Source organism: Propithecus coquereli, unplaced genomic scaffold (genome assembly GCF_000956105.1).
Source record: "Propithecus coquereli isolate 6110/MARCELLA unplaced genomic scaffold, Pcoq_1.0 Scaffold340, whole genome shotgun sequence".
Lineage (NCBI taxonomy): Eukaryota > Metazoa > Chordata > Mammalia > Primates > Indriidae > Propithecus > Propithecus coquereli.
The window spans coordinates 1,285,271-1,301,101 of NW_012149064.1; the positions used below are offsets into that span (position 1 = coordinate 1,285,271).

A 15,831-nucleotide genomic window follows, 5' to 3' on the forward strand; every position below is an offset into this window, starting at 1 on the left:
AAACATATGTCCTCTTAGAATTACACTCGTAGAATTGATTTTATTTGTAGATGGAGTATTTTAAGCATTGTGACTGCACAGGAAGCGAGATGTTCTGGGTGGGGATTTTTGAGGCTTTCGTATCTCCCTAAGTCCTCACTGTTTGGTTGCCGCTCCTTGGGAAAGGTGCTCGCGCACATGACATGCTTGCTCGGTGCTCATCAGTCAGGGGAGGTGGCCACGTCTCAGATCTTCATCTTCTGAAGAGCCTCCAGAGTTTTGCCAGGAGTCTTCTCAGAGCTCCCTTCACGTCTTTATTCTTCAGGGTGTAGATGAAGGGGTTGAGGGTAGGGGTGATTATGGAATAGAAGAGGGAAATGAACTTGCCCTGCTCTTGGGAGTAGCTGGAAGGGGGCTGCAGGTACATGTAGATGGCAGGTAGGTAGAAAAGGGAGACCACCACCAAGTGGGAGGAACAGGTCCCAAAGGCTTTGCGCTGTCCCTTGGATGACTGGATCCTGAGCACAGCATGGGTGATGAAGCCATAGGAGAGAAGGATGAGAGCCAGGGGGACCAGCACAAAGAAGGCCACCAGCACGGCCAGTGTGGCGTCGTTCACAGCTGTGTCGGCACACGACAACTTGATCATGGCCGGCACCTCACAGAAGAAGTTGTTCAGCACCTGCCGCCCACAGAAAGGCAGCTGCACTGTCAGGACTACCTGGACGAGGGAGTTGCTGAAGCCACTGAGCCAGGCCACAGCCACGAGCTGCTGACAGAGCGTGCGGCGCATGATAACGGCATACCGGAGCGGCTCACAGATGGCCACGTAGCGGTCCAGGGCCATGGCGGCCAAGACAATGCACTCGGTGCATCCCAGCCAGTGGAAAACTGCATACTGCACTGTGCAGCCACCGTAAATGATGGTCTTTTTGGAGCTGCCCATGTTGACTAGCATCTGAGGGACCGTGGTGGCCGTGTAACAGAGGTCCAGGAAGGACAGGTGGCTGAGGAAGATGTACATGGGGATCTGCAGCTGGGGGTCCAGCCGGGACACCAGGATGATGGCAATGTTCCCTGCCATGGCCAGAATGTAGAACACCAGCAGGACCACAAAGAGAGAGAGCTCCAGCCATGGCCTGTCTGAAACACCCAGAAGGACGAAGTGTTTAGGGGGATCCCCCAAGAAGCTCTGGTTGTCACTTCTCATGTTGAGGCATTTTCTGGCACCTGTGACAAATCAAAAAAGTTGGAATAGATGGAATGAATGGATTTGCTCATTCCGTGTCCACTGTTTCTCCAGCGGTCCTGCCCTGTCTGACCTTCCTCACCTCTGCAGACTCTCCGACGCGGCGGGGACAGAATAGCAGCGTCTGTGTCTCTGCTCGCCTTCCTACTCAGTGACCTCGACTAAGGCATTCAATCTTTCTGAACTTCAATTTCTGCATCTGTAAAAGGGGGAGAAAACACCTGCTTTAGCTGCAGGGCCTTGGGGACGTGAAGGGGCGTGAAGTATGTGAAAGTGTACTGCACGAATGACAATTTTATTCCAGTTTGGCTGAGCCTGCCACAGCTCCCATGGCCATCAGCACGTTTAGCTTCTCTCCGCAGACACCTTGATGGGGAATTGTCCACTGCCTTTGGCTTTATCATTTCTGGAGGTAGCGGTGGGGGGGAGGCGGGACGACATAAAGCAAGCAGAAGGGCTTGAGAGCAGCCAGGGGCTTTATAGATGCGACCACGCCCCACTCACCTGCTGCGACTTCCAGCCGCTCTGTCGTCAGGAGGCGGTGTGCCCTGGTCTGGGCCGCGCCGGCCCCTCCTGTCATGACTGCTCACACTCCGGCAGCGCTGACGCTCACTCTGGCAGTAAAAATAGCACAATTCCAGATCCCCCGAGTCCCTGGGATGGAGGGGTCAAGTCACATGTTACTTTAGCCCCCGAATTGGTCATAGCACCTAATGAGACCCCAGAGCTTAGAATTTTGAGCACAGGGAGGAATCTATTGGCCAGCATAAGAAACATAGCCCTGGAGCTGTCTACTGAAAGATCACAGTGCCTCTCAAGCTAACGTTGATTTGACAGTTTGAGTGACATTCGAATTTCCCGGACAACTTCTTTGCCAAGTGGCTGTGGCCTCTCAGCGACAGAAAGCACAGCCAGCTTGATTTCTGAATGCCGTTACTGACGGCAGCAGCTGGGCTGCCACCTGCTGGTTCGCGGGGCCTTTCCACCGAGCCCAAGCTCCTCAACTCTTCCAAGCACCCTCCATGTGCTCCATGATCGGACTGAAAAGAAATTAAATCCCGTATGCAGATAATTTATGAAGAATTCATTTTTAGTTCTTGATTTGATGCTTTGTGCAAAGACTGTAAAATTAATGGATATCTGTTCAGCTTAGATGTCACAACAAGCACACCACCCATCCCCCCATTGATATTCTGAGGAACTCTGCTGTTATTCGAAAACAACTCAGACCCCAGCGTTTGAATGGATGAATAAGTGCAAATTTTCTTTTCTCCTTCTGAAGTTTCAAAAGTATATACTACTTTCTATAAAGTTTCCAATATTCTTGTGAAACAATTATTGCACTTCCTTCCAAGATTCTATCAACAATACTTATGGGATAAACTTCATAGAATACAATCTTATCGCTAATGAACTCAGGACCCCGGGTTTGACACAATGAGCCGTGGCTGGGCAAAGTCAGACTAGCACATTTTTTAGGCCCACTTTTTAAGATGTAAAGGATCGTCGTGACATTTCCCTTTCTTAGATTTCTGATTCCAAGGTTTCTTCTCAGAGTCTAAACTGGGAAAGGAAGGGAGAAGTTGCAGGATAGTGAAGAATGAAGTAAAAGGATAGAGAAAGCAAGAGAGATAGAGGGGTAAATATGTGCCACATTTAATAATAAATGCAAATCATGAAGCGCTCACTATGAGCCAGGTCCTGGGATGGTAACGTTACGTTGGGGTAACATCTCAGCGAGGCCCACGTTTTCACCTCCCTCTCGCTGCTGAGGAGACTGCTCGGGGGGTCACTGTCTGCCTTAGATTGGTTACAGGGACCCACGTGGTAAAGACAGGACTGAAAGCCACGCTCTTACTCTTCACCACTATTTTCTGCAGCACTTTGCTCTCATTTTTTATTTTATTTTTAAACATTTATTTATTTATATTTTTTTAGGGACAGGATCTTGCTCTGTCATTCAGGCTGGAGTGCTGCAACGTCATCATAGCTCACTGCAGCCTCAAACTCTTGGGCTCCAGTGATCCTCCCGCCTCAGCCTCCCAAAGTGCTAGGACTACAGGAATAAGCCACCACATTGCAGTCTGGCCACACTTTGCTTTTTAATAAAAGCAGCTGAAGACTTGGAAAGCAGCAAGAGCGTCAGCGCAAATGATCGAGACAAAAGGGGACACTGGGAAGGAAGATGAGAGAGGATCATGTCACAGGAGAAAAAGGGGCAAGGAGATTAAAGAGGAGAGAACCTTTGTAATTACAGTTCAATGACCCGTGCACCCACAGGCATGTGCACACCACACACGCACACACACGCACATACACACACACGCACACATGGCTCCTCAGATGCGAAGCTTCACACCATCCTGTCCTCACACTTCGTGCCCTGGACGTGGTGCCCTCCTGTCCAGGCCTTTCCACCGGGAGCTCTGCTCTGGGTCTGGCCTCTGCACCCCTCGACCTTCTTCGTCTTTCCACTGCCCAGATGAAGGTGTCCCCAAGGCGCAGCCTCACTTCCCCGATGAGCACAGTAATTTCCACCATGCCACCGGCGCATGCAAGCAGAACCCTTCCAGACCCGCGTCTGCAGCTGTGAGTCCCTCACCGGCTGCTAGCTCCCTTTTCGACGTCATGAACTGCGGCAGCCCAAATTGCACCCGGCAGCCATCTCCCCTGCCTCAAACCAGCACCTTCCTCTTAATTTCAGCTGACTTCCCATCGGCCACCCCGACTCAAGGTATTCAGGTTATTTCTAATAATGTTTTCTTTCTCATTCACTCCGTTCCAGCAGTGACCTTGTGCTGTCGGTCCCCCACACCGTGTTGCAGCCGTCTGAACCCTCACCGCTGCTGCCCTGGCGGTACGCCCGCCAGACCCCTCTTAGAGCTCACCGACTGTCTCCACGCAGGCAGGCCCTCCTCACCCAATCCGTCGCCCACGTGCACGTGAAGTCCTTTCTAAGGCTCAGGTCTTAAGAGCAAAGCTATCTTGAAGTGTTCTACTTACCTAAAAAATAAGAACCCTTCTCCTTAAATAGTCACCTGCTGAAGGTAGGGATTGTACCTTTCTCACACTGAATTCCCTCGCAGTTTCTTCTGACAATGGTCATATCGCTCTCCATTTGCAGCCATGAAAAGGTATTTCTATGACAGTTCTTAGAGCGTGCCTACTGGCGGGCAAGGCCGTAACCACACTGACATGCCCTGTGGTATTTGTCAGCCTCTGTCCTGCAACCCTCATGGCTGATACCCTTACCTCCGTATCATCTACCTATTTCTCTTTCATCCACCACAGTGCTACTGAAATTCCTTTTGGGCCTTGATGGAGCATGTTACCTGCTCTGCCATGCAAGAGAAAAAATCAAATTGACGGCAGTACGTGGAATTTCTGGAAAGCCGCTTATGAGATGGGCAAACAGGGACTTGGCCATGGGATTTTACTGCTTGTTAGCTCGAAGGATGTCTTTATTCAATCTAAAACTCAGCCTCAAATCCCAGCACCTGAGTAACCAGGCCGAGGTCCCGTGTCACTGCCAATGCCGTAACTAGGGTTGTACCGCAAGAGGCCGAGGCTTGGGACAGGGCTTAGGGATGACAGTATTTTCCCTGACTGACAGTAATCGGGGCTCTTTCATCACAAAGAGGAAAGAAAGGTGTTTTTCTCTTCATTTGTTTGTATTTGCAGCCCTGGTTCAGTGGCATGCTTCCTCTTAGACAGAGTGCCGATTAGAACAAAATCATCAAATCGAGAAGTTAACTTGAGAGGAAGAGTCTAACAGCAGCACGATCTCAGCGCTGCCCTCCTCCGCTTGGTCTGCTGAGTGTCATCCGGCAGCCTCCAGGACGCGTCACAGGCGATGCCCCTGGGCGCCCGCAGGCCTTGGGAACTACACGTCCTCCTACTGGGAATACTGTTTCTTTCTTTCTTCTTCTTTTTTTTTAATCAATACACAGTATTTCACATACATTTTGGGTACGTGTGGCATTTTGTTACATGCACAGAATGTGTAATGCTCCGGTCGGGGTGGCTGGGGCGTCCCTCACTTTGAGCATTTATCACTCCTGTGTCCTGGGAACCGCTCGGGTCCCCTCTCCTGGAAGACGGTTTCCTGTCACTTTCCTTCCCTTCAGTGCCCTCTGCTTTGCTGCAGCTCACTTTCCACTTCCTTTATGCACCGCCTCGCTCACTCGCCACTGTTGACCGTCTCCAGTGAGTTCCCACAGTAGAGCGTTCGAGAGCGTTAATAGCCATATCCCCACAGGAGCCCGAGGTATAATTTTTCATAAAACTTATTTAATTTTAATTTTTAATTTTCTTTGGAGACAGGGTCTTGCTCTGTCACCCAGGCTGGAGTGCAGTGGCACAATCATAGCTCACTGCAGCCTCCAACTCCCGGGCTCAAATGATCTTCCTGCCTCAGCCTTATGAGTAGCTGGGACTACAGGCCCATATGACCATGCCCAGATAATTTTTCTTATTTTTTGTAGAGACAGGGTCTTGCTATGTTGCCCAGGCCAGTCTTGAACTCCTGACCTCAAGTGATCCTTCCACCTTGGCCTCCCAAACTGCGGGGGGATTACAGGTGTAGCCACTGTGTCTGGTTGAGTTATTAGTGGATGCTGAACATTTTCTTTTTTTTTTTCAGACAAGGTCTCGCTCTGTCACCCAGACTGGAGTGCAGGGTGCAATCATAGCTCCCTGCAGCCTCAAACTTGGGCTCAAGTGATCTTCCTACCTCAGCCTTATGAGTAGCTGAGACTATAGGCCCACACGACCATGCCCAGATAATTTTTCTTATTTTTCGTAGAGATGATTTTTCTTATTTTGTTGTAGTGACAGGGTCTTGCTATGTTGCCCAGGCCAGTCTTGAACTCCTGGCCTCAAGTGATCCTTCCACCTTGGCCTCCCAAAATGTGGGGGGATTACAGATGTAGCCACTGTGTCTGGTTGAGTTATTAGTGGATGCCGAACCTTTTTTTTTTTCAGACAAGATCTGGCTCTGTCACCCAGGCTGGAGTGCAGGGTGCAATCATAGCTCACTGCTGCTTTGAACTCCTGGCCTCAAGAGATGCCCCTGCCTGAGCCTACCAAAGTGCTGGGATTACAGGGGTGAGCCACAGCAACAGCCTAATTGTAAAGATTAAAAAAATTCCTCACAAACACTGAGAGGAGAAGGGAAGTAAATTAGCACTGAACAAGCACCCGCTCCCACTCGGTCTATGTGTGTGCTATCTTACAGCCTAATTTAATAACTCTGGGAAAACTGAGAGGTTCATGAACGTTGATAGGGTATGACTCCATGGGGTAAGCTGTTTAAACTTTCAATGCTGGTTTACACAGAGAGGAAGTTACCTCCTCATAAGCCTCCAGAGGCCATAGCCTCTGACTTTTAAAAGTACCAAACAGTCTCCCTTTTACATGTACAAGTTTGTTAAACACCCAGTGAAGCTGAAAAATATTTAATATCTTGCCTAATGGAAAATTTAATAACCTGCTATATCGTTTGCTAATCATTTCCAATATGCTATTTTTCATTTTTTTGGTGGAGATCATAATTTCTTTAAAAGCAATAACCCATCTTATATATTATGTCATTCATAGATGAGGAATGCAATTCATTCACAAAAGTGATTTTGTTAGAGAACCAAGGAGAGGACACGGCTGCACACCCCTCAGCATGTGGCTGGGACAGGGACAGCCTCCTCCTGCACACGTTGCCCCCCTCCCAACCTCCACTGCCTTATTATGCGGTTTGAATATTTCAATTTGCTGCTGAAAGTCAGCTTAAAGCTTGTTTTCTCTGGGGGCTGACACTATTTGGCTTTACTTGCTCTGTTCCTCTCTTCCCATGGCCGTACTTACCTCCACGATCCAGCATCACCAGAAACACGGGGAAGACAGTGTCTCAAATATTGCCAAGGGAATTGGTTCCTGCTGTGATTTCCACATTGTTTCTATTTATACGTATTACAAAACTCATCAAAAAGCACCACTAATTCACCTGTCTTCAGCTGAAACTGGTTATGAAGCACTGCTGTTGGGCAGTGAGTGTGCAGTAACAGGGTGGTCACAAAAGCCTGCCAGAAATCCATCTGAATAGACGAACACATGCGTCCATGGCAGCAAAGCATTGGCAATGCAGTAAAGAAAAGAATATCAGGAAGCAGCAAAAAAAGGCTGAGTGTCCACTACACTCGGGGAACATCCACTTATTTCGTGAGTATCGGGTACCTCGTCTACCCACAGGCCAGGGTGGCCTGCCTGTTCTTGCCTGTCCTTTCCAGCGGAAGGTACACATTTTCACACATGCTGCTTAGCTCATGACCATTGTCCACTGGTCCCTCATCCCACGTCCCTTTTCTGTCTGGCATGGACCAGTGTTAATGCTGCCACAGCGTGAGCTGTCTCTGCTGCACTGGGCAGCTTTCGGGTTGTCGAGAGTTGAGGACCAATCGCTTACCTCCCTGCTTCCCTGGCTTCTGCAGAGGACTTGGTTCAGGAACGGAGGCTCCGCTGCAGCCTGTGTTGGTCTTAGCTGGGGAAGGGAACCTAAGGATAGAGCCACAGGACGTGCTCTTCCTATTCCAGGAAGACACAGCCCGTCTGCTTTGGGGGTCTGCTGAGACCTTGCCCTTACCTGGACCGTGCCCTCTGAGAGGTCTAGAAAGATTCAGTCTAGAAGAGTCTGCCTTCCATTGCAACAGGCTTGCCGGAGAGACTCGGGGCCTTCTGGATTTTCTTCTGGCAGTGAGCGAGGTCTGTGGATCTGTGGACCATCTATAGCCTTGGTGCCCCAGAGTTCCTGTAGCCACTTTGATAGAGTGGAGGATAACGCTTCTAGGCAACAAACCATCCCCGTGTCCCACTCCCTGCTCATTTCACAATTATCCCTCAGGTTAAACTTGACCTCATCCTCACCACCCCGTCTATGAAGGCTCGACTCTTTCTCCCCAGACATTGGAAGTAAAAATTTGTTCTCTTCTGGCTGGGAAGTTATCCCTGATGTCTTGTTTAATTAGTGTCTAAGGGGTTAGCTGATAATTGAGGTGGCGTGTGAGCTTGGAGTACTTGCAATTAATGGTAAATCCTAGAAGACCAGAGGACCAGAGGAAATGGACCAATAATGGGAGATGTGGACCCTGAGTTTTTTTTTTTTTTAATTCTTGAGGGTTGGGGGGTGTTGCCATAACGCCAGAGTGGAGGAGTAACTCGTGTAGTGTGTGGCTCAGTTAGAACACGAGACCCGACCTGGCTTTGGCACCAAGCTCAGTCACCCACAGTCCGTGTGTCTTTGAGCAGGTTGCCTAACATACCTGTGCCTCATTTGTGTCATCTACAAGACACAGGAGGCACCAGTGTCCCCTCCACACGCTGTTAAAAGGGCAGAATGAGCTGGTCTTTGTTGAACACTCAGAGCAATGACTGGCACAAGTTAATGCACTTTGAGGTTTTTCCCTAACACTATATATGGTCTCAGAAGCCTGTTCTATTTTTCACGTGGAGGAGACAAAAAAGTCTTTTGGAAGAGAGCCCGTATGAAGTAGTGCAAATTTTAATTCACGAGCTGTAATGCGTGTGATTAAAAGCTAGTACTAGAACTATCATGAATAGTGGCCCCTTGGTACAGTTATTTTTCCTCTCTAGATTTTGAGTTGATTATCTTTGGCCTCTAGCTTTAGATGTCTGAGTGGACATGGGTGAATCATGGTAGTGAGTTAGGGCTCCATTTTTACTTTCTGAGGGTTTAGGAAGCACTTTTGTCTAGGGCTAAAGGGAAGAGAGAGGGTATGTCCCAAACAAAGACAGGGAGATTGTGCTTTGGTGATAAAGTGGGAACATTCCTTGATTCTAACATGGCTCTGTTGTACTCTCTCCCACTAAGAGCCAGACGAGAGATGAGAGACATCTTAGGATCTTTCCTAACATCCTCCTGAGATAATTTCCAGATATATGTGCGTGTATATATATATATATATATATATATATATATATTATATATCTGTGCAGTTGGGGAAAAATGATGGAATGGGAAGTTTTGTGCTGAGAAAATGCTGGTTTAATTCTAGATGGAAACTCTCATGACTGAGACTGACACAGAGTCCCATTGGCATAATGCTAATTGTCATCTTGGTCATCTCTCTTCAAATATCTGTTCTCCCATTCTTATTGTCAGCACCCACTTTTTCCAGACAGCCAGGTGCCCTGTGAAGTGGTTATATTTTCCAGCTTCCCTAACAGATAGGGGACTCTAATGAGACGAAATGTTGGGAAAGCTTAGAAAAATATTTGCCAATCCTCTTTTCTCCATTTTTGTGGGTGGAATGTAAACTTGCTAGCTGGAGCCCTAGCAGCCATGTTTGATCTTGAAACAACCTTAAAGATGAAAGCCACACACTAAGAATGGTGGAACATTTAGAAGGAGCCAAGGTACCCAATGGTCATAGAGGTGCCATGAGCTGTTGCCCTCTAGTTTCTTTGACATGAAAGTAATAAACTTCCACCTTATTTTCAGCACTGATTTGGGTCTTAATCTTAGGAAGCTGAACTTAATTCTGACAAACCTTTCAGGAAGATTTTCTGAAATTTCTTTTTTTAACACTATTATATTTTAAGCTATAATAAAGCTTTGATATTAGTAATCCTAACCTCTGAAAGAATGTGATCTAAAGCAGTCTGTGTTGACATTGATGTAGCAGATTAACAGCTGAGGAATAAGCAAATGGATAAATTTAATGATCAAATAAACGGTAATGAATACTTAATGCAGCTATAGTCAGTGGAGACTGGAGATGAAGGTAGCCAGGAGTTAAAGATGTTTGATACTTTCAGGCATTCTAGAATGAGAAAAGAGAAATCTTGTTCTGCTTGGTATGAACTGGAGGGTTTCCTTGTGGAGAGGGAAGGGTGTGATATGGATCACCTGTAATTCTAGAATTACGTGTTATTTCAGCTGTGGTTAGAATTTGAATAAAGGAGAGAAAGATTTACACTGATACCCACAAGAAACATATCTAGGCCAATATTTATTTAACATGGGCCCAGGAGATCGAAGTGGTTAAAAATGGACTTTTGCAGTCAAATGAACTCAATTCAAATTTCAGCCCTCATTTGTTAAGCATTGGACCTTGAATGAGTTACATAAGTCTTCTGAGCCTCAGTTTCCTTACCTGAAAGATAGTAATAATAATTTCTAACCACTAGCTTGTTATAAGAATGACTGAAATAATATATGTAAATATCTTCGTGCAGTTCCCGATACAAAACTTAGTAAGCGGTAGTTCACACCTTCTTTCTTGCTTTCTTTCCTTCCATTCACCCATCAACGCATATTTAAGAAATTCTTACTATGTGTCATGCACTATCAAAAACGGTGAGGAGTAGTATAAAAGAATTATTTGCACTCTCCAGGAAACTCTGGAATGATGGAAGTGTTCTACAAATTGATTGGGATGGTAGTTACCTGATTGCTTACAATTAGCAAAACTCATCAAACTGTGTATTAAAATGGGTGAATTTTGTTGTAGGTAAATTATACATGAATAAAGCTATGAGAAAGCATTTGGAGTCACATGGAGCTACCAGAATGGTGTAGAAAAAGAGATAATAAGTGAATGATTGTATGACTGTAGAAATATAGTTGTGAGAAAGATTAGGAAGGAAAAACAAGGGCAACAGAGAATGCCTAGAAAAGGACTTAGCCCTGGCTGGGAGAGGTGGATGACAGAGAACAGTTCCTCTGGAAGAGACATTCAACCTGATCATCATTATTCGCATTAAGTTTAATGCCTTCCGGCTGTCCATTGGTGAGCACTAATGTGGACGAAACATAGCCATACCTCTCAGCTCTACCCGCCTTAAACCCACGAAGACAGTAGCATTGACCCATCTTCAGCAGGACACACAATCTGTGTGTTGCAGTAGGAGAGTTTTGTTGCCCTTCAGTATCCTCGGCTTGTCCTGGTACATGGCGGTGTTCACAGTATCCATGTCACATGATTTACCGATTGATATAATAATATCTTTACTAGATTTATGGGCAAGATCTTTGCTCAGGAATAAATAGAAAGGATCAGACCATAATTCAGTAACATTTATGATTTGGTCTCTGACATCTATTCTAATCAATTAAAATAAAAAATAACTGATGTTTCTTTTTCAGATCACAAAATTTGATTTTTATATCAATAAAAATCACATAAGTAATAAAGTCATTGTACACAGATTGGTGTACGTCATGTCAGTCACTCTGGGTGCAAATCAGTGGCTATGCCTTCATTTCTGCAAGGTATTATAAATATAAAAATGCAGTTAGCTACCAATGAAGGAAAAATGAAAGATTGCTCCAGTGGGAAAATGTTTCAAAAATTAAATTTGATTTATAAGGTGTGCATTTTTAGATTAACCAAACAGGAAAAACCAAGTGGGGAAAAAAAGTCTTAGAATGTAAGATTTGGGAATGAAGAAATATAAATTAAAATAAGATTTAAAGACACAAGATTTTAAAAAAGGGAAAAGATGAGAATTAGGAGGACTAATAAGCAAGGAACTAGAATGATTAAATAGTATCCTTTATGAGAATCATAGTGTGACAGATAACTTATCCCAACAGATTTTAATTTCTGTTTGTGAAACATTATACTTTAAAAAGCATTTCAGGCCGGGTGCGGTGGCTCATGCCTGTAATCCTAGCACTCTGGGAGGCCGAGGCGGGCGGATTGTTTGAGCTCAGGAGTTCGAAACCAGCCTGAGCAAGAGAGAGACCCCATCTCTACCAAAAATAGAAAGAAATTAATTGGACAGCTAAAAATATATAGAAAAAATTAGCCGGGCATGGTGGTGCATGCCTGTAGTCCCAGCTACTTGGCAGGCTGAGGCAGAAGGATTGCTTGAGCCCAGGAGTCTGAGGTTGCTGTGAGCTAGGATGACGCCACGGCACTCACTCTAGCCAGGGCAACAAAGTGAGACTCTGTCTCAAAAAAAAAAAAAAAAAAAAAGCATTTCAGATAATTTGAGAGTATAGCCCTAAATTATGAATTATCAATGACTCTGTTTTTTTTTTTTTGAGGGCTGATACAGTTTATTAGATTCGATTTTTCTGTTTACAACTGAGATCACACCTACCTACTATTTCACTAGTCTACGTGGACACATCATTTCGAACAAGTTTGATTTATGATGTGTAGGCTCGATCATACAAAAACACACGCACTCACACTAATTGTTTTAAAACAGTAGTGCATACATTATACTTCTCCTATAAAGCTAGCTTTGATTAAAAACTAGTAGTTTCAAATATCAGTGGCTGATTTTGAAGATGAATGAAGCTACGTACTGTATGACTCTAACGTCTATTGTAGCCGTTTTGTACAGCTGCTGTCTTATCTGACTGCAGCATATATTTTTTAAAAGGACGCTGAAGAGGGCGCCATCTGGTGTTACCTTTAACCAGATAGCTGGCTTACTTGCCCTGTCTCCCGAGAAACCTTTGGCTAAGAGTTCTCCGTTGTGAAGACTGAAAGGACCTGGTGATACTTCAGCACAAGTCCCATTACTGTTCGGAGGTAACAGGAGCAGGCTCACACCCTCCTTTAACTCTACCACACTATGTAACTCACAATTGGTTCTGAAATTAGAATATTTACCATCACACTTAAAAACTTAAGTGCATGAGAAGTCAACTAGTACGAGGAAAAGGAGAGTCGTAAGTGGGTAGGGAAGTAGGTGGGTACATGAAAAGCCAAGGTGCTCTGTCCAACACCAGTGCCACCAGTGCTCGTGTGCTTTAACTAAATGGCCTCAGGAGGCCAACAACAGCAGCCCTGCTCAACTCAGCTTCCAAATCAGAGAAAGACCAAAAAGCTCAGTCTCGAGTGGTCTACTGCGCCTAGGTTTGATGACGGACGAGGGGCTCCTAAGCAGGGTCTCCACTGCTGCAGGGCACGATGCACGCGCACGGCATGCCCCCCAGCTGGAATAGCCGCGCATGGCCGAGCTGCCCAGATAACAGCGTCGTGATTCCTTGTACCTTCGTAACAGCTAGAGCCTCGCACCCCTCTGTGGAGGTCAGAGGGACGGGCCAGCCTGCGGTTACGGCCGCTGGCAGTCTCTCTGCAGCAAGCAGGAGCACACTGTGGTTTTGGGTTTGTTTGAACCAGTCTGCATTTTCCAGTCAAGTAGTTGTGAATTGCACAGCAGCGCAGTTGTCTCCGCACGTTATCAGCAGCCCGGCTGGCAACACCAGGGTTGGTTCCAGCGTCGGTCTTACACACTCGAATGCCGCCATCAACCTCATTTTCCACCTGTCCTCTGTGATGTATCCTGAAACCACTACAACAACGTCTGTGACAAAACCAAGAGTAGGATAGTGACAAACATGGCAAGTCCGCCGCGACTTTCCGGATGTGGCGCAGCAGCCAGTTAAGCCAACGACGAAAAGGGGGGCTCCCGCAGGGGTGCCGCTGCTGCGGGGATGCGAGCGCCGCGCCTCTTCCAACAAGTGGTCACAGTCCGGGTGAGCGAGGCAGACATAAGCGCCCACGTAGCGCACAATGCCAGCCGCCCCCAGGATCTCAGTAAATGCAGGTTCCGATCCAGCAGGTCGGGGGAGGGCGGCGGGAGGCCTGGGGTTCTCATTTCTAACTGGTTCCCAGGTGCTGCTGCTGAGACTGGTTCTTGGAGCACACTTTGAGCGCCAAGGTCCTAGAGAGGCCGAAGACTAGGCTGAGAAAGGCTCCTCGCGGCCCGACTCCGGCAGCCCCTCCACAACTCTTTGTACTTCCTAATGGCTGATAACTACTAGAGACTTTTTTTTTCCAGAATAATACATTTACAATTACTTCCATCTAGCTGCTATAACTATTTAATAAATGACTCAGTGCAGAGCTATTGTGATAAGCTGTATAAAGAAAAAGTCACAGGGTTTATATGAACAACAAAGAAAAATACAAATAATATTCTTATTAGCTTTAGGATTCATATCACTGGACCACACCGTTTGTCACTTTTCCTGCGTAAAATTAAATTTAACAGGGCATCAAAATAAAAAATTCTAGCCCAGAGAGGAGCCAAGATGGCGGATGAGACAAGCCGCTAGTCAGAAGGTCTCTGCAAAAAAGACGGATTTTAGAAGAAAGAGAAAAAAAATAAGTGAGCAGAGAAACATAGATAGGGTGAGGGTCAGAAGGAAGGGTGCCTGAAAGTACAGGAGACTCCACGGGAAGACGTTGCAGAGGAGAACTGGAAGGAGAAAAGTCCCGAGAGGCTTGGAGACCAGTGACAAGGGTAGGTGGAGCGGTTAACTTCCCCCTCCCTTGCATCTCAGACTGCTGGTGGGCTCCTGAGCGGCTGGAGAGACCTGCCGACACCAGCCCAGGGACGGCTGCCGCCAGTGAGCAGCGGCCTCTTGCGGACTCAGCGCCGGGCTCCCAGCGCCCTCGGGGCACCTCCCCGGATGCAGACCCGAGCCTAATGGCAGACGCCATAGTGCTCCATTCTCTCCTTCCCCCTCCCTACCCGTGTGTGCCCAGAGAGACAATTTAGCCACCACACGGAGGCATCTCCAAGGAACGGGACCTCTCCCTTTGGGGCCCCACAACAGACTGAGGAGCACTCAGACTGCGAGTTCCCTGCCCGCCAGCCCTCCCAGGTGCTACTTGCCTGGGGACTCCAGGAGAGTGGGGCAAATCGCGAGGTGGAGTGAAATCCATCCAGCTTGGGCACCCTGTAGGTGATTCAAGACCAGCACCTCTCCCCCTGGCAGGGTCAGGGATTGATCTCCAGGGTCCAGGGGTCAGGCCTGCAGACCAGACCCCATACACCCAGGTCACGATCACACTGCCCTGGAGCATGGAGGAGAGATCTGTGAAAGAGCCTACTGAGGAGTGTGCGCCTTCAGGGGCAGATCAGCATGCCTGACCGGCGGCCCTCCTCCTAGAGGAGGGCTGTGCACCCAGCTCCGGCTACAATCCTGGGTGCGGAACCTCCCAGCCTGCGGCACAGCCAGGGGGATCCATCGGCCTGAGGCCCTGCTTGCTGGCGGAGGCCTGGGGGAGCTCACGGAGAGGGGGAGATTGGAGGGAAGTGAGACCTGCCCCAGGGTGCGGGTCTTGGACAGCCCCACCCCCCAAGCCCAGACTCTCAGCTGAGTGGAGCCATTTCAGCCCCTCCCGGCAGCTCTGAACAGAAACAAAGAGCAGAACTTTGACTCCTGCTAACAGCAGCTGTGGAGCCTGAGGGCAGGCTTACACAACCCAGCTCCACCCAAACTCACTCCTGGTTCTGCCCCCACTGAGGGGGAGAGTGAGGACAGCTCAGACTACGATCCTGAGTAGGGAACCTCCTGCCCACAGCCCACGTCACAGCCAGGGGAAATCCATAGGCCTGAGGTCCTGCTTGCTGGCAGAGGCCAGAGAGAGGCCACGGAGTAGGGGAGAGTGGAGGGGAGCGAGACCTGCTCCAGAGTGCGGGCCTTGGGCAGCCACAGCCCCCAAGCCCAGACTTCCAGCTGAGTGGAGCCATTTCAGCCCTTCCCAGCAGCTCTGCACAGAAACAAAGAGCAGAAGTTGATCCCTGCTAACAGCAGTGGTGGAGCCTGAGGGCAGGCTTGC

General features: G+C 47.7%; 1 protein-coding gene across 1 annotated transcript; it reads right to left on the reverse strand.

Annotated features, from left to right (window-relative positions):
- Positions 1-232: 232 nt before the first annotated feature.
- On the reverse strand, positions 233-1,189 carry LOC105815619 (olfactory receptor 2B11). Its single transcript, XM_012650817.1, has one exon. It carries the CDS (start codon positions 1,187-1,189, stop codon positions 233-235), a length of 957 nt encoding a protein of 318 aa, XP_012506271.1.
- Positions 1,190-15,831: the final 14,642 nt, after the last annotated feature.